This window comes from Falco rusticolus, chromosome 1 (assembly GCF_015220075.1).
Source record: "Falco rusticolus isolate bFalRus1 chromosome 1, bFalRus1.pri, whole genome shotgun sequence".
Taxonomy (NCBI): Eukaryota; Metazoa; Chordata; class Aves; order Falconiformes; family Falconidae; genus Falco; species Falco rusticolus.
Genome location: NC_051187.1, coordinates 38333566 through 38351629, shown reverse-complemented (window position 1 = coordinate 38351629; position 18064 = coordinate 38333566). Strand labels below are relative to the sequence as shown.

The following is an 18064-nucleotide window of genomic DNA, read 5'->3' as shown; positions in this document are numbered from 1 at the left end:
AATGGTTTGGGTTGGAAGGGACCTTAAAGACCACCTTGTCCCACCCCCCTGCCCTGTTCAGGGACACCCCCCAGCAGCCCAGGTTGCCCGCAGCCCCGTCCGGCCTGGCCCTGAGCACCCCCAGGGATGGGGCACCCACAGCTGCTCTGGGCAGCCTGGGCCAGTGTGTCTCTGGAACCTCTGTTCCAGATCATCGTGTCTCTTTGAGATCAGATGGCTTCTGACGTTTGGAGGCTCCCTCATCTCCTTCCCCTGTGCATGGAAAAGCAGCTCTTCCAGCGGGAGATTTTGTCTGCAGGAGGGAAGATTGATACCAATACCAATGAGATCTTTATCTGCTCTGAGGGTAGCCAGTGGATGAGACTAAAAAAAAAAAAGCTTAATTGCTATGATAGATTGGCAATAGAGAAGGAAAAAAATGGGGTTTTCCAAGCAGAAAATGTTATGAAAATATCTGAGATTTTGTTTTGTGTTATTTTATGCCTGAAAAAAAATCTCATTTCCTGATGAAAAAGGCCAAAACTGAGTCTTTTACTTGAAGTTTGAAAATGTCATGGATTTTCTTTCTCCTCCTAATAGGATCATTTCTGACTAAGCTTAGACTTATTTTCCATTTAGGAGAAAGCTGCTTTCAAGTGAAAGACTCACCCTACTATACACGTACCTGTGTGCATAGCAGGTATATCCAGCACTGAACTACACTTACAAACTCAGTGCCAAAACCCCTGGTGCTGAGTTTCCATGTTGACAGTGTCTTTTGCACCGAAGTGAAGCAGGCAACCCCTTTACCAGTTCATCCCCAGTACCCTGCAGGGCAAGGGCTCTCGCTGGAAGCTCACACCGATGGCAGGCGGCATGGCTAACCCTGTAATTCCACTATGGCAGGCATATTCCCCGAGGGCCTCAGGGTGCTTCGCTAGGAGAGGTGTCAGTCACAGAATGTTGGGAGAGGTTCATGCCATCTATTTGTCTTCCAGATTTGTCCATCATCCCTTGCGTATTCATCTAGGAAAAAAGCTTATATAAAAGCTACCCCCACATCTTGTTTCTTTCCAGGGAAGGACGAGCCAAATGCCAGAAGCTTAGTCCAGCCAAGGGCCAGAAGAGGAAGCTGCCTGAGGAAAAGGAGTCTGGAGCTGAGGAACGAGGTAATGTTGATCACAACAAACCTAGAGAATGATTTCCAAACAGTGTCCAGGCCACGGGCAGGGAAGAAACAGCAACAAAGACCCCTCTGTGGGGAGAGTGGCCTGGGTGGAGCCCCTGAAGGATGCTGTGCATGGCTTTGATTCTCTGAGTCTCTTTCTGGGAACGATCCACAGGAGACTGCTCACAAGTCGCTTATCATTACTGACTACTCATCAGCTCTCTCACCAGCCTCCCAGCCTGGCTGTGCTTTGTAACTACGTATTGATCGTAGGCTGTGCTTTCATAACATTTCTCTTCCAACAGCGATATGAGTTTGCAGTATCCCCCATTGCTTTCTTCCTGGTTCTCATCAGTACAGTTGTGCCAGCAGTGCTCTGTGCAGCTGGATTGTGATGCAGATGTGGAAACTGATACCACTTAAAAAATAAAAAAGAAATCACTCTTTCCATTAGGTTGTTTTTTAAGCTTGATCATTCCTTGCTGCAGTTCATGTTGCTGCTTGCAGTAGCACAAGGCAGTAGCATAGCTAAGGAGAGAGGACAGGACAGGACTGAAGACCACAGTGTAAGGTCAGAAAAAAGCTGGAAAGGGCTAGTCCCTTGAGACTGTATGACTGCAGAAGAGGTATTAGCGTTTCCTTCCACCATTCTGCAATTAATGCAGCTGCCAGTAAACCATTGTGAGCTCTGACTCTCTCTTCCCCCTTCTCATTTTTTTTCCGTTCTTTCTTTTCCCCGCTGTGAGTCAGATTTTGAGAAGGATGAGAATGTAGATGTGAAGGAAGAGAGTAACCCCGTTGTGGTCAGCAGCGGATACCCGTTCTGGGTCTCGGAGCAGAATGGCAGCCATACCTTTCCTGCAGCGTCGCCGGTGCCACCTGACCAGAGGGAGGGGCTGGGCAGAGAGCAGCAAGTGCCTACAGCATCCTACCAGACATATCGGTGAGTCCCACCTCTTGATGCTCCTGTCCAAAGCCACCCTTTAACTGATGGGATTCCTCCTCTTTTAGTGGGTATTTCCTAAGAAAAACAGCCGGTGGGAGTAAGGAAGGATGCCTTTCTGTTGGACCCAGGTATCTGGGTGATTGGTGGTAGATTAGCATGGAGATAGCTTCACAACAAAGCCTTTCTGTGTTCCTTCAAACCCACTGATTCTGGGCATACTCATGTCTTGGTAATGCTCTTTATTTCCCTGTCCTGAAATGCTCTCCCAGCCAGCTCTGTGTACCGCAGACTTGCCTGACCTTTGGAGGAAGTGCGTTGGAGGAGTGGCAGGACTCCAGTGGTTTTTTCCCTCCTTATCATTGCAAATTCAGGCAATAGTCAGGAGTGAGCCTAGACTAGAACTGAGCCAGAACTAGGGTAGCCTGGGCTTACCTTCTCTGGCATTTAGTTTTTCTGTGTGAGTGACAGTGAGGCTTGGACTAAAATCCACACTAACCATAAAATGAAGCAGTAGGCAAGGGGAAGAGGGCATGTTAAGAGCTTGCCCTGCCTTTCCCCAGGGGATCTGTGTGGGTTTTCAGTGGTTTTCTGCTGCGGTAGGTTTGACTCGCTCTTCTCTCTGCCCTCGGGGCTCAGGTTCCACGAAGCTGGGGACAGCCAGCAGCTTCCCACCCGCGATGCAGCAAGCTTGAATGATTTCCGGGCAAGGTGCCATGCCTTGGATCTCGCCACAGTGCCCGAGCACGACTCCAAACAACTCCCAGAGGGCTTCACCAACCTGCCTCCGCTCCCCCCACCTCTGCCTCCTCCCCAGGACTACACAGGAGTGGTGAACATGGCTCTAGACTCTGTTGGGAAACCTGGGGCCCGAGCGCCCATGTACAGTCCCTATGGCACCGAGCAAGGGCTTGGCCAGTGGATGGTGCCTTCCCACAGCCAGTACAGGGCAATGAGCTACTCAGCCTTCTCCACAGAGTACAATACACAGGCGGCTCCTGGACATGCCCATGGGACCATGGCAGAGTGGAGCCAGTACCCTCTGTTCCCCTATGCCTGCTGGTGAACAGGGAAGACCCTTCCCAATGAAAAAACTGCAAAAAAATTGTAAATGAGTTCCAATTTGCTCTGGGGTGTTGACTTTTTGAAGCCTTGCCTACACTAGGCAAAGAGCTATGGCTGCAAGTGGTAGCATGGGACACCTTCACTTCCTTGTCTCCTTGCACAACAACCCTCACTGTATTTCACAAGCAATGGCTAAACTGGTGGCTGCCCTTGGCGTCTCAGTGGGGGTCTGGCTGAATCAATGTGTGCTGCAGTGGTGTTTTTTTTCCCAGCAGGAGTAGGAAACCACAGGAGCTGCAAGAGCAGAATTCACAGAGCTGCGGAACTCCCAGTCCCAGGCTGTTTGCACCTTGTAGTTGGCAGTTTCCAAGATCTCTTCCTCCCAGGACTTGCGTGCAAGGAGATAGGGGCTGAGGAGTTTCAGTAAACTGTCCAGGTGGTCAAGAAGCTGTAGAGAATTGTTGCAAAGATGACCAAAAGAAGCAATCCCAGTGTCCCCTAGAGCAGTTTCCTCACTTAGTGTAGTCAAACTAAAGCTAGAGTCTTGCCTTTCTTCCAGCAGCGGACGAGAGTCAAATACGCAGCACCATGTGTGTGTCTGGCACGTAGCAGTGGGTCATGCGGGCAGGGAGGAGCTTGTCCTGTGCCCGAGAAGTGGCAGCAAGGCTGCATGTTCTGTCTGTGTGTCCCCCTGCCCATCCCTCTTCTGTCACCCCTAGATTTGAGGTTAGTGACACACTCTTCTTTCTGCCAGGGGTGGAGGGAGGTTGCTCACAGAATGTGGGGGGCTGCGCTGGGGGTTTGCAAAGGCCTGCAGCTGTCAGAAAAAGGGTCACGAACAGCGGTGCTGGCTGTGTCACTCCCCCCTCTTCCTTTTGAGGGAAAGGGCATCTTTCACTGTAAACTTCATCCTTCTCCCACCCCTTGGCACCCCTGGAGAATATAACTTATAGTTGTGGTTACTGTGCTGTGCTCTGGGTGAGCTTTGTCAATAGACAGTTCTCACCAGCCTGGCAGTACTCATCAGGCATATATTTTAATTATTCCCCTGTAGGCACTGAGCTGTGTGCTGCATCGCTGGTGTGCTCAGCAGCCCCAGGCTGGTCGGCAAAGTCGTCTTGCTGTTGTTTGGGAGTCTGTAGGGATCTGCCTCCACATTTAGTTATCAGAGCAGTTTCACCTCCCTTACCGCTGTGGTCCCATCATGGGGAGGAGCTGTTCGGCCAGCCAGCAGCCTGTGTGCTGCCTCACAAAGAGGGTTTCTTCTTTTCTTAGTGTTAGAAGGGGGAAGCATCCCTGTTTGCCTAAGTGGCTGAATGGCCCTGGCAATGGGGTCTTGTTTGAGACAGGCTCTTTGCTCCTCAGGGAGGCTAGGCGTGTTCCTGGGTGTTATTTACAGAATGTTTTCTTGTAACACTTTAAATAAACTGCTGTGTGGCCTGTAGCCATCAGTAGGCGGTGAGGTGTGTCATTTAGCATGTATGCCAGATGGTTTTCTGTGTGTGTGTGTGTGTGTGTGTGTAGCAAGATGTTGTTCCTGAGCAGACCTGTGCGGGTTTGTGAGCGGTGCATCAGGACCGGTGTGCAGGTACACCGGGGAAGGCTGTGTGCTGCTCTGTTTGGGTACCAGGTCGGCACTGTGTGTGTGTGCATAGCATAGAGATGTCAAACCACATTTATTATTGTTAAAATTATGTTGAAAAGTAGCCCTACAAATTTTTGAAACTCAACTACAATGACTGTTTCCCTATTTAAATCATATATTGCTAACTGCGTTTGTACCACAATTATGGTACGGACAGAGCTGCCCAGTACTTCCAGTCAGCTTCACAGCCACGTGAAGACGTGCAGAGTTTACCTAAAGGCCAGACTTCTCCACAGCGTTTCTGACCATTAACAGTTGATTTTGCCACCGCTGTTTTCTACATCTTGGAAATCAGGTGAGCAGGCTGAGCCCCATGTGCAGGGACCCTGGAGGTGGCACTTTTCTGCAAGGCAGCCCTGCTGGTACCTCGCCGCCAGGGCCGTGCTAACAAGAAAAGAGAAAGTAATACACCCCCTGCACAGGCTCCTTGGTTAGATTAGTTTCTTTATCTCTGAAGTTCGGTTGTATTTCCCTCTGTCACAGGGTGCTGATGAGGATGAAAGCCGTGCTGCGGTGAGTGTGAGTAACTGAGGAGGCCTGGGCAGCACAGGGAAGCTCCTGTGCAAATATGGGTGTAGTGTTCTTTTTTTCAAACCTTCAGAGTCGCGTATCAAGTGCTGCTGCCCCATGGGCCTGTTGGGAGAGCTGGTTTGGCAGATGGCTCTGCACTGTGGTAAAAGACTCAGCCTTGTGCCTAGGACGAGCCTTTAATTACTCATCAGCCTTCTGTTGCAACAGGACTCCTTGCCTGCTTGGGTGAATCATCCAGCTTATTAGAAAAGTACCTTTACTTTCCTCGCTTGTCTGTCTCTGGTTAGAGACTGCGGCTTGGCTGGTTTGTGAAGCCTTTGGAAATTCTGCCCGTAGGTGTGTGCTCTGGACTCTGCTGCCACCTCCTCCCTTTGCAGTTCCCACTGTCTTGTTTTCTTCAGCTGTGGCATTTAAAAGTCTGTATAAGCTCGACTGAAACGCTGTTTTTGCATGCGTGTGAGATAATGTAATGCCTCTCTGACAGCTTCAATAAAAGGAAATGAGACATGTGGAAGGCAGACCATTAAGAGCAATAAAATAAACTCTAAAGTGCGGGGTTTTTGTGCATCTCTCTCAAGCACACCAGTGGCTCTGCTTTAGTCATGTTACCTGGGGCCAGTTTGTACATGCATGACACGCTGTTGATCTTGTCGTTCATTGTTCTCTGCAGCATATTCAGTGAGCCCCAGGTTATCTGCTTGCATTGCTAGATGTGACTCAGTCTCTTGCAGTAATTCTTTGCAGCAAATTGTTTATTTTCTCTGCGTTTTCTGCTCCTGTCCTGCAGAGGAGTTACATAAGGGTGAGGGCAAATGGACTATAAATGGGATCTAGGTAAATTTCCTATGGGAAATAAAGATCCTGATTTATTTTGGTTTCTCCTACTGGTTTTTGCAGCCTTAAGCCTTGTCTGACACTGCTTCAATGCAGATGGGAATGGCAGAGAAATGCTTTCTTGCCAATGCTGCAGTTCTTCCACAGCCAGCCACGTCCCAGTGAGCAGCCGTAGGCTCAGCAGAGGCACCTGTGATGGTGGCTCCCTGCAGTGCAGCAAAGTACCCACCTCTCCCCATGCCTCTCAGAAGACACAGTGAGTCCTCCCAGGGGGCCCAGGTCCCCTCTTGCCTGGCCCAGGATGTGGCCTCTGTGTTTGTACCCACTGTGTCACCCTCTGGCTCTGTGCAAGAAGCTACCAGCTGGTTTCAGTAAGAGCTTATCTGTTTTCCAGGTGCTGGAGGGAGAGAGATGTGCTCAGCTGGTGCAAATCAAACTCGCTGTCTGGTGCCATCAGAGCAGCCTCCTTGGCCCAGCTGAGCCCGGCGGGAGCACTGCTCACTGGCACCTTCTGTGGTGCCTGGTGTCAGTGAGTCCTCATGTGCCTGGTGTGGGGCAGGGTCTGCTTGCCCCCCGTGGGGGCTTGGTGGGGGCCCAGGGAGGTGCCTTGCCTGCAGAGAGAAGCATGAGGGTATCCTGGGGAGCAGCATTTCTGTGCAGAAGAGGACTGGGGTACTTGAACTGCTTTGTAGCTGGACAGCCAGGCTGAGCCAGCCTCATTGCTTCTTTTGGGTTGACCCAGCTGCCCAGCTTGGGGGTGTCTGTCATTTGGTCCTTGGTGAGCCTCCCAGGAGACTCCTGCAGTGCACTTCCTTGGTTAGTGTATGCACCTTAAGCAAATAGAAGCAAGCAGCACAAATGCCCTTCCAGGAATAATAACATTCTTCAAGTCAAATGGGTTTTTATTGCAGAGCTTAAAAGCCACTTAATTCGCCAGCCCCAGGTTGGGATCCCATACAGAGCCTCTTAGCAGGGGGGATGCAGCATTTGGCTGACAACAACAAACAGCAGCCATCACCCGCCGTGCGTGCGGGGCTGGACCGGCACAAAGCCAAATTCCTCCTGCCCGGGAGCAGCAGGCAGCTGCCAGCCCCCCTCTCCCTGCTCCTCAGCAGCCATATGTGTGGGGTGCAGGTATCTTCACTTACCTGCTTCCCCGTCCTCAGCCTGGATTTAATTTGTAAATGGCCAAGAGCAAAGAGAGAGGGGGTAAAACTGGCCAGGGCCAGGAGAAGGGAGGACAAAGGGGTTTCCCCAAAGCATGGGGAGGGGTTGGTCTCTGGTATTTTCCCCTTCTGCCCTGAGTGATGCCTGCCCAAAGCCCACTCAGGGACTGGCTGGGCTCCTGCAGTGCCCGGAGGCAGGACTTCGCTGCGGTTTCGTGGCAGCTCTATGGGGTGCTTGTTTCTGCCTGTTTCTCTAGGGCTCGGCTGTTGGTTCCCCTGGCTGTGAGAAGCAGGCGTGCTGCTGGCCTGGCTCCTGGGGCTCCAGGTAAGCTGGTGTCACTGGCATGCTTTGCAGAGATGCAGTGAGGTTTAAATGGGGCTTGTAGGCATTAACAGCAAATCTGAGCAGGAGAAACGCAGGGAGAGGCAACAGCTGCTTGCAGGCTTACAGGACAAAGTGAAGCAAGTCGGGGAAAGCGTGTCCCCTCTGCAGCCCATGGTCCCTGCAGCACGTGGTGTGTGCTGCCCAGAACAGATGCTGAAGCTGTCCCAAGACCTGAGCAGCAGCGTCTCACAAAATTTTAACCAAGGGTCAAACAATCCTTCCGTGCAGGGGTGAGGAGAGGCTGCAGTGAGGAACAGTGTTGCTGCTCAGCTTGGTTTGGTGGTGTTCCTTTTTCATTTTTCCAAGCCATGTGAGTTTGTTTTATGGCATGAAGTACTTTTTGCCTCTGATGCTCCTGTAATACTCCATTTTTTCTTTGAATGTGCAGGTGTATGACTACAGTGTTCCTGCCCAGGTAGTGCTCTGCTTGGTGAGTGTAATGGATGAATTTCATTTTCATCTCCTAGTTCTTTGGGGACATGCTGAGATTTTTATTTCTTCCTCTTCTCTTCTTACTGAAGAGGGAAAATGTTGTGCCTCCATAAAGGACAGTGGGAGCAAGTAGGTGGTGATACAGGACAGGCACACCGTCAGTCACACAGCCAGGCATAAAACATTGCTCAGTGTTGGTTTTTTCTGCCTCTCATTGTAAAAATAAGACTGAACATGTAAAACACAGCAGCTGTTTGCAGGAGAGACCTCCTGTGTGCTGGCACAGTCACTCCTCCAGCTCCTGTCTGTGGGGTAGGAAAGCACCGGCACCTGGGATCTCTGTGTAATGTCCTTGCTGGGAGATGGTACGTTAAGGGTAGGTCTGCGTGGAAATGCTGGTGCAGAGTCGAAGGGGATGAGTCGCGCCCGATTTCTGTCACACTGGGGTCCACCCCCGTGCTGGCACTGTTTGTGCTGAGCAGCCAGCCCTCTGTTTGCCCAGTCTGGTTGTGGCTCTGTTTTACCATCTAGAAGGGGCTCTGTGGAGACAGAGCTGTCCAGAGCAGCTGGGACACCACCTGGCAGCATTCAGGTGAGGGGGAAATGGGAATTGCTGCAGACCCAGTAGGTGGAAGTCAGCCCTCCCGCATCCCCATCATCATCGTTCTCCAGGGATAAAAGCAGTGAACAATCAAGCAGTGGAGGGGATGTGGCCAAAACCACCCTCGTTCCAAAGGGACAGGCTGAGTGACACTAATGTGCTCCCTGTAGAGCCCCTGGGGAGAAAAGGGCATTTTGAAAATCATGGATGGGACAGCACGGTGTTCAGCTCACCCGGCTGGGCTGGCAGTCGCGCATGGAGCCATGCTGCACGTTTCTCATCCCTCCATCCTGCCCGTATGTCTGTTAATGGCCCTGTCCTGCCTCCCTCCTCGGGGACTAATTGCCTCACACTTGAGCAAATGTGCTTGGTGTTTAAAAGGAGTCTATCGATTTGTGGAGTATTCTGAAAGCCTCGCAGGGCCCTGTTGCCTTTGAAGTGTAAAAGCATCTGTCTGTCTCTGCTTCTCCAGCAGTCTCCTGCTCCATTTGCATCTCCTCTCGGGCTGGGCTCTCAGGGCAGCCCAGGGAACCCACCCCTGGCCCCATGCAGCGCTCTGGTTTCAAGTGCTGAGAGGGGCTTGAAAACAAAGGTGCAAAGCTTCAGTCTAGGCGGGGGGTTGAGCTCAGCTTGCAGCTCAGGGTGCTCAGGGTGGAGCTATTTCTGAAGGCCAGTTTCCAGTACTCCAGACTTTGGGACTGCTCTTGCTGTGCGTTTATCTGCGGTGGGTGCGTTGATTAGGATGGAGAGGAAACAGCCCCTGCCTTCTTCCCACCCTGGTACTTGGCTTCTGGTGCCGGACAGCGCTGAGGAAATAAGGGCAGACCTGGGCTGCTTCGGGTGATCCACCATCCAGGAGCTGAGTGGCACAGGGGTGACCAGAGCTGGTGATGGTTCTCTGACATACGTTTCAACAAATACTGTTGAAATGCAACCGAGTCTCTGCTCTGTGTGTGGGCAGTTTGGCCTGTGATTCTCCCCATCATGCCTCCCCTGGACAGTGGGACTGGCCCTGGATGGGCTGCTTGTCCCCACTGGGGCATTTCTGTGTAGGCACAACCTTGCAGGAGTGACTGTATTTCTGGAGCCAGGACTAAAAGCTCTGTCGCTCCTTGGTTATCCCCAGGGTGGTGGTGAGAGGACAGTGCAGAGAGGTCCAGGCCTGAATTGCAGGGGCTACCTGTGGCTGCTGCCGCCCAGCACCTCCCAGATCAGAGAATCGTTTAGGTTGGAAAAGACCCTTAAGGTCATAGAGTCCCAAGTGTTAACCCAGGATGGCCAAGGCCATCACTAAACTATGTCCCTAAGCACCCTATCAAGGTATCTTTTAAATATCTGCAGAGATGGTGACTCAACCACTTCCCTGGGCAGCCTGTTCCAGTGCTTGACAGCCCTTTCAGTGAAGACATTTTTCCTAATATCCAATCTAAACCTCCCCTGGCGCAGCGTGAGGCCATTGGGTTTCCTATTTCAGTGGGGCCTCAGCAGAGCAGCCATGGCACCTCGCTGTTGGAGGCAGTAAATGGGCTCCCATCTGGTTTTAATGATCGGTAGCACTTCGGTGCTTGTTTATTCCCATGTTTTATGCTTCAGCAATAAAATACTGCTTCAGTTTGTTCAATCCATCCTGGTGCTGGATGGCGATGAGTTCACAGCCTCTGACAAAGAGGTCCCAGTGGTACACAGGATGTTGGGTTTTTTTTAGACAGCTGAGCAGGACCAGATGATGTAGTGGCAATTAGTTTGAAATAGAAGCGTCAGTGGATGGTACGGGAGGTAGGGGGGGGTCTGCTCATCTTCTGCCTAGGAATCTTGTTCTTGTATTAAAGGGGGAGACTTCTGGCTATGGAGCTGGAGCTGTCCTCCCTTCTGTCCCCCACGGGGCAGCACAGAGCTCTCACGTGGAGTCCACCTGAAGTTAGTCCCAACTTTAAAACCAGGTACCTGAGGAAATTTTAGTCCCAAAGTGTTGCCCATGGCGCTCACTCAGCTGCAGCATTGTGTTTTAGCCCTCCCATCCTGTTACAATGCTAAAACACTGATGAAGGTAGCAGAAGTGCTGGCAGGGCCACGTCTTGCTGTGGGCATAGAGCAGCTCTGCAGCAGGTTCTGGGGGCAGCTACGGCAGGGCTGGGAGTTGTTTTACAAAAGTCTCTGGAGTGCATACAGTCTAATACGAAATGAATCTAGGGAGGAAACTGTATGGGGCTGTAGGGATTTCTGATGTTGCTCCCTCTGCCTGGCTCGTTCCTGTTGCCTGCCTAGCATGTTGAGGAGCGGAGAGCCTATCTGCCGGCGGCTCTGGCACCGAGGAGGTTGTCCTCCAAAGGGATGAGCAGTAGCACTTTGCACATCTCTGGCAGTTGGTATCTGGGGTTCTTGAATCATTTCTGTAAATGCTGGTTAAGCTTTTCAGCACGTCTAAACGTGAGTGTCCCGCAGGGTAGGTGGGGACACTAAGGCAAAGAGAGATTAAAGACAGTAAACCACAGAAGGGAGAGATGGGCTTTTTGTCTCCCTTCTGACTTTTATGGAGACCTGGAAACCTTTTGCTTTCCCGTCTCCCATTTGTCTTATACCCTAATGGTAGAGAAACATTCTCCTCCACTTTATTTCCCAACAGTATACTCCTTGGAGGATCTTCAGTTCTTACCTCTAAAGAGCATTGATTTTCGGCAGAGATCCTTTTTCCCAACTGTTTGTCAAGGCTTGGAGCTATAAGTGGCAGCTAAAGAGAGAAGGATTTCAACAAACTAATTAACCCCCTTCAGAGTCATTCAGGGTCCGTTCCCTTGGTGCCACTGATGTTGCATTTGTGCTAATTCCCCCTGGAAGGTCTAATGTGGGGGGGGAGGGGGTGGCGATTAAAGGAAACTTCTCTCGGGCTGCTTTTACACATCAGGAAGAAGGGAGGTAGGTGGCTGTGCTCAGTTCAGTTACTGCTTTCCCCAAGGTCGCCCACCAGCCCCTGCTGTAGCCAGGACCAGGCTCCCTGGTGTTTGTAGGTTTCAGGCTGATGTACTGACCTACACCTGGAGCACACCACCGAGATCTGTCGGGCCCCAGCAACGTGCGAAGCTAAAGCAGGCCCTCCAACCGCCGGGGACCCTCCAGAACGGGGCTCGGGGTTACACCAAATGTGTCGCCTCCAGCTTCCCAAAAAAACACCGGGTGCCAGTGTGGAGGGAAGGGACTTCTACAGAGCTGAGCGGGTTTTGCCATCATCCTGTCAAGAAGGGCTGTCTGCTCCTCCCCAGGGTGAGCCTGGCCTCCGCCTTTCAATTGCAAATGAAGCAAACGGCAAAGTGTTTACAAAGAAACCTCCCTGCCCAGAGCTGGGTCCAGCACCTTGGTCCCTGACTCACCCTGACGCGGTGTAAAAGCTCCCAGAATCAGGCCGGAGCTGTGTCACCATGCCCTGGAAAGAAGAAGCCCCGATCCCCACGGATGCTCTGAGCACCCTTGCGCTGCTGGAGCCAAGCGGGGCGCCGGGGTGGCGGGAGGGCAGCGAGGGCAGGCGTCGCTCGTCTCACCTGCTGCCAGCCCCAGAGGGGGAGTGGTGGGGAGAAATAACGCTGCAATTCCTGGGATTTGGGGGTGGGAGAGCCTGTGCGCTACAGCGTGAGCTCCTTGAGTCCAGACTATAAAGTACTTCGCAGGGCTGTCCCAATTGCCTGGCCTATTAGTTTTACGGAGGGGCGTACTGGAAAGACGCAGTGGATCTCCTTTTACCGTTGTCATGAAAACGTAGCCGGGAAAGAGCCTGGCAGGGAGGCAGCAGGAGTCCCTGTTTGGGCGCCGGGGTCCCCTCCCTGCGGGCTCCCGGGGTCCCCTGGCATCTGCCCACTCCCACCGTGGCTGGGCAGGGCTGGCTGCCCTGCGTGGGTGCGCTTTGGCCGGGGGAGCAGCCACCCCTTGCCCCAGCTGGGAGTGCCTCCCGGGCCCCCCCGGCGGAGGAAGAGGATGGAGCTGGGTGGCTGCAGAGGCAGGGGCACAGTGCCACCCAGTGACTGCGTGTGACCTGCGAGAGGACAGCTGGCGCACAGCTGGGGCAGCCTGCACTGGGTTTGCTGCAAAGGTTTTGAGGCCTGGCAGCCACAGCGGGGGTGTGCTGGGTGATGGAGAATACGGGAAAACCCAAGGAGCCGGCCGCGTTGCTGCTTCGTGATCAAAGTGCACAAGGGACCAAAGTCCCCACGTTGTCGTGGCATGTCTGGACCGAGGGTTTCGCGTGACTGTTCTTGTTCAGGTGCTGACAGAGGCTGAGTCTAGGGCAAGTTGGGGCTGAAGCAGCTCACATTTTGGGAGGTACCCTGGCAGCAAAACAAGTGAAGGAGGAGGTGGTTACCCAGGACGAGCTGCTCATCGTGGGAAGGATGTGTCTCAGCACGGGGAAGCCCAGGCGTGCTCCCTGGGCAGCGTGGCTGGTCCCAAAGAGATGAGGCTGCCACAGGGACTAGCTCGGAGCTGCCCAGCCTCTCCCAGTCTGGGGCTGGACTGGAAGGGACCCCTTGTGTCAAGGAATCTTGGGCATTAGGTGACAGCCATGCATGGTGGCTTCCTGACTTGCACCCCAAGGTTGATGCAGGACCTTTCCTCCTTTCTGCCCAAACCCCACCTATATTCCTCACTGGCTTGAGCCCTGTGTCAGGTTCCCAGGCTATAGCAAGCATCAACAGGCAGCTTGAATGATGGGGCAAAGGGAAAGGAGCCAGGTGCAGTGAGGTGCGGTGTCAGCACCTCCCGAGGTGGCTCCCTGCGCTGTGAATTGCTGCCCCAGCAATGCCCTGACATGTTTCCAGCAGGGACTGTTTCGGAGGAGGCACGGGCTATGGCTCTGTTTCGGGTGATGACTACCAAGCCCACGGAGCATTTGGCAGCAGAGAGGGGTGTTAAATCAGCCTGTCCTTCCCCAGGTACATCGTCTTCCCCCTCCACTCCCCTACATTTTCCATAGCTGTTTCAATGCTGAGTTGCTACTGGGCTGCAGGACTGCGGTGAGCAGCTGAAATCAGGGCACTGCAGTGAGGGAGGCACGAGCCCTACACACCTGACAGATGAGAGTCCTCCACCTTTACTGCCCTGTCAAGGACTGTGCACGCTTTCTGTTCCTAGGCTGCTCTCCAACATGTCTTTATTTTTGTCTACTTAAATTTAGGCCAGCATTGATACCACAGACACTGCTGTGGAGGTCTGTGGGCTACTGTTGCTGTACAGCACAAACCCAGCACCTTGTCCCACTGCTTGGAGAGCTGTTTCCACCCTATCACCCACCTCTGCCTCTATCAGATGGTCACTAGTGACTTTGAAGGTGGGTCACTCGGTCTCATATAGGCAGGAGCTGCTACTGAGTACTGGCAGTAACCTTTACATTGCTACTAGGGTATGTCCTGCAGTTCAGGATGGGTTCAGGTAGAGGTTTCCAATAGTGCCAATACCCTGTGTGTGCTGGTCAGACCTGTGTTAGCCCATCCAGCAGAATCCCAGACCAGAGCCAGTTTTAGCTTTTCCTTTTCAGACTGACTCCCTGCCCCCAGCACTGTGCCCCACGTCCAGGCCAAGGTACTATTTCTTGCAGTGAAATTATCTTTTGTTTCTCCACAGTGCCGAGTAGTCACGGCTATTCCAGGTAGCTGGGGGCAGCGGGAGGTATTTGATCTTTGAGGGATGTGGCTCTTTCTTACATTAAGAAGACAACATCTGATGAATCACGTTTCCTTTGTGCCATGCAGCGTTAGGCTGGATGCTCAGCAGGAAACCAGCCCAGTGCTGCGTGTCTATCAGTTGTCACTGCAGACCCGGAGCCAGGTCACCAGCTGTGATACCTGGAAAGAGAAAAGCTGTTTCTCTTCAAGGTCAGTGGATTAATGGTATCACTGGTTGTGAGAGGAGGGCAAAAAAGACACAGTCAAAGATTACAGAAATGGATTCAGCATGCAGAATTCCCAGTGAGAGTCCCTGAACTACCTCATGAAATCCAGATCAAACTAGTAAAGTAACACAAAATACTGTAAAAAAAAAACACCAAAAAACCAAACCAACAAAACCCAAAACCAAGCAAGATCAGAGTCTAGAACAGAAATACACAAGGCCATTACTCCACAGTAATGAAAAATGGGCGAGTCTGATTTTTGTTTTTAATGACAAGTTAAGGATAGTGACAGCACGCTCTTAAGACCTGGCTGGGTCTGTCACTTCTGTCAGGAGCGTCACCAGGGGGGCTTGCTGCCTGGCTTGGCGGCCGGGCGGTGGTGGGCTGAACAGGAGTCGAGTGCCAAGAGTTTCAAACCAGCTCCTGTTGTTCACTTATGTCAGTCCCTTCTGTCTTTTCAAAACAGCATCCTCGCCTCTGACTCACCACTCCCCGTGTCAGTCGAATCTCGGGTGCAGGGGCAGCCGGGGGAGGGCGAAGCGGCGCATCCAGCGCTGCCTTTCTGCCTCTGCTGAGCTCTTCTTGCCCCAGGCTCTGCAGAGGATTCAGTAGATAGCACGGATAGGGAGGCTGTGGGGAGGCACAGCACAGCGGAGAGGTGCTAACAGTCCTCAGGACTCACGCTTTTTCTCGAGCTTTAGTGCTTAATTTCTAGACCAAACACAATATTATAAGTGAAGGATTTTTCAGCGCTGACTTTCAGCTGCCCTTGTTGGACCAGCCAGGACGTACAAAGCAGGAGCCAGTTCCCTGCGGATACCCCAGATTTAGCTCTGATCCCGATTGTCTGGTGTGCCAGCGGCGGGTTAGACTAATAACTCGTGCAGGGAGGGTTCTGGTTACAAAATGCCTGGAATGAAGCAAGCAGGTGCCGGGGAGGTTATCTGAGGAGAGCGCTGTGTTAATTCCCCCTGGTCTCTTGCTCTCGCTGCCTCAGAAGCAGTGCGGATGGCATCTTCCCCTGGTGAGGCTGTGCCTGGCACACGAGGGGCTGCTGGGTTCCCCGGGTGAGCAGCTGTCACACCAGAGCAGGAGCAGTAGCGCAGCTTTTAGTTCCCAGGGGTTGTGCCAGTCTGGTGTAGGAGCCCCTGCCAAGCAGAGACGGGTCCAGGTCACAGTGGCGGGCACTGGGTTCTCCCATGGAGGGTGGTCCAGCTGGAGAGGTGCACGGATAACCTGGCTCAAGGTGGGCACACAGCAGCCTGTGTTACAGTTACAGTAATTGGTGCAGCTCGGGCTGCAGGCAAGTTCTTACGGCTCAGCTTTCGGAGCAGGAGGCTTGGTTTGGGACAGCTGTGATGGTTCCTTCCCCTGCAGCCTGCCCGTCCCTCTGGGACCGCAGCCCTGCTGCAGGAGGGCCCAGCTGTCTGCAGTGACTGCCACAGTTTGCAGCCCCGGGTATTAAGGTAACCTGAAATTGGAACTGCTTCACCTTACCGCACTGAGCTCTGACTGGTGGTTCAACAGCTGCTCGGGAGCAGCTGATCTGCCCTCTAAAAAAAAAGGCAGAGGGGACAGTGTAAGGGACAGAAATGACTCCAAGGTGAGTCATCCCTGCTGGTGAACACGAACCTGAAGAGCTTTCCTATGTGCACAACCCACGCTATTGTAAATCATGTAAAAAATTAGAAGAAAATGTGTTGTTTTGCTGTGGCAGTGTTTCATTTCAGTGTATTTAGGTTTGTTTCCTACTGGTGTTCGCTCAGAGGCACACGTACCTCTGGCTGAATCTAAAGGCGTCTTTGTTATTGCACTTGTTTAAAATAAACCCTTTTAATTAATTGAGGTTGACTAACTGGTAACCCCAGCTTATCCCAGCTAGCTTGCACCTAAAAATTAAGGCTTACGCTGCCTGTTGTTAGACTGACCTAACTAAACTAGTTTAAATTCAAATGAGTGACAGCCGGTAGGCAGGTAAGCCAGAAGAAAATCCAGCTTGAGTTACTGCTTGTGCCTCGTTACCTTTGACATTACATGAGTAACTGTGGCAGGTGCTGGAGCTGCTGTGCTGGGTGCTCCCAGTACAAAACCCAGGTCCTGCCTGCAGCGAGGGGGGAGCCGTGCCAGCCTGGGGAGAAGCTGACTGCTAAGAGCAGCGGTCTCTAGCTGGACAATGAGCTGGGAGGTCAGCGTGGAGGGTGGGAGGCTGGACAGGGGGATAGAATCCGTTACTGGTGGTGGAGGGTGCGTGCTGCTTGGGGATCCCTGCGAGGGCAGGCAGGAGGCAGCCTGTGTTTTGAAATGCAGAGGCAAGTCACAGTCCCTCGCAGCTTGCTCGGACTATGGAATTTCTCCCTTCTGATAACTGAAATGTAGCTTATGGTGGCCTCGCATCAGCACAAAGTGACAGAGATTTATACCTGGTGACACCTGATGCATTTTGAGGCACAAATAAAGTTCTTCTGTACAGAATACAAGTATTTTAAACTTCCCCAAGCCACTGGCTATGAAGCCACTTCATCACCCACTTCCTAATAAAAGCATGTGTAGATGCTGTGGTCTAGTGTCAGAGAAGCCTGGCTGTGACAGGAACAAAGCCCAGGCCAGGCCACTGCCTCCTGCCATCGCTGTCTGTGGCCCGCCCTTGCGTTAGGAAGGGTGCACAGCACCTACGTCCACCTGCATTGTGCACATCTTACCCCAGACAGGAACAGTGCTGGTGCTGCGGCACCTGTGGCTGTAATGTGGCTTGTAGGAAGCAGTCGGCTAGAATAGCAGGGGACGCTTGGTTTTGCTACGTAAATAGTAAAGCCAGAGTTACTGAAGGTGCCATGAACAGGTGCAGCAACAGGGTAGCACTTCCAGCTTTTGCTAGAGGGTAACGCATACAAAGTGGATCAAGCCTACTGCATGCACCTTATCTGTTCTTGCTTGCATATTTGAAATACTACTGGTTTTCTCTGAAACGTTAACTTGCCCAATGTGAGTATTTGATGATAAGACACTGTGCAGGGTTGGCTATGAATGTTTATTAACATCACATGGAAATCTGTACTCCAAAGACAAACACTAGGCTGTGAACATACCTACAGAGTCCAGGGAAACAACGCAAGCTTTTTTTGACTTCTCCTTTGCAGCAGTTCAGTGTCTGACGTTCCTCGTAAGTTTTTCTCCTACATAAGATCATCTGAAGTTTCAACACATTGTTAATGATTTAACTGAATCATCCCAAATGTTAAAAAAAAAATTAAAACTCTAGTTAATGCTGTTCTTGATCTGGATTGACGGTAAAAAGGCAAAAGACAACCACCTGTTTTTGACTTGCAAAAGCAGATATTTATGACATGTTACGCTGACACCTTTCAGCCGTGGCTAGAATGCCAGCCATTCCGCTCTCCAGTACCTGCACAGGCTACACCTTATTTACTTCAACAATAATAAGT

The 18064-nt window shown here is 52.1% G+C and overlaps 1 protein-coding gene across 2 annotated transcripts in view; it reads left to right on the top strand.

Annotated features, from left to right (window-relative positions):
* Window positions 1-17868, top strand: part of LOC119140732 (T-box-containing protein TBX6L) — a 38717-nt gene extending 20849 nt beyond the window's left edge. Inside the window, exons 11-16 of one of the 2 annotated variants that reach the window (XM_037372368.1) lie at window positions 1057-1148; window positions 1898-2090; window positions 2730-7656; window positions 8105-8146; window positions 13908-14060; window positions 14482-17868. In XM_037372368.1, coding sequence (XP_037228265.1) covers window positions 1057-1148; window positions 1898-2090; window positions 2730-3156 — 712 coding nt within the window. In that variant the 3' untranslated portion in view covers window positions 3157-7656; window positions 8105-8146; window positions 13908-14060; window positions 14482-17868. Of the gene's footprint in view, window positions 1-1056; window positions 1149-1897; window positions 2091-2729; window positions 7657-8104; window positions 8147-13907 lie in introns of both variants that reach the window. The other variant, XM_037372286.1, reaches the window with a different exon arrangement.
* The last annotated feature ends 196 nt before the right edge of the window (window positions 17869-18064 follow it).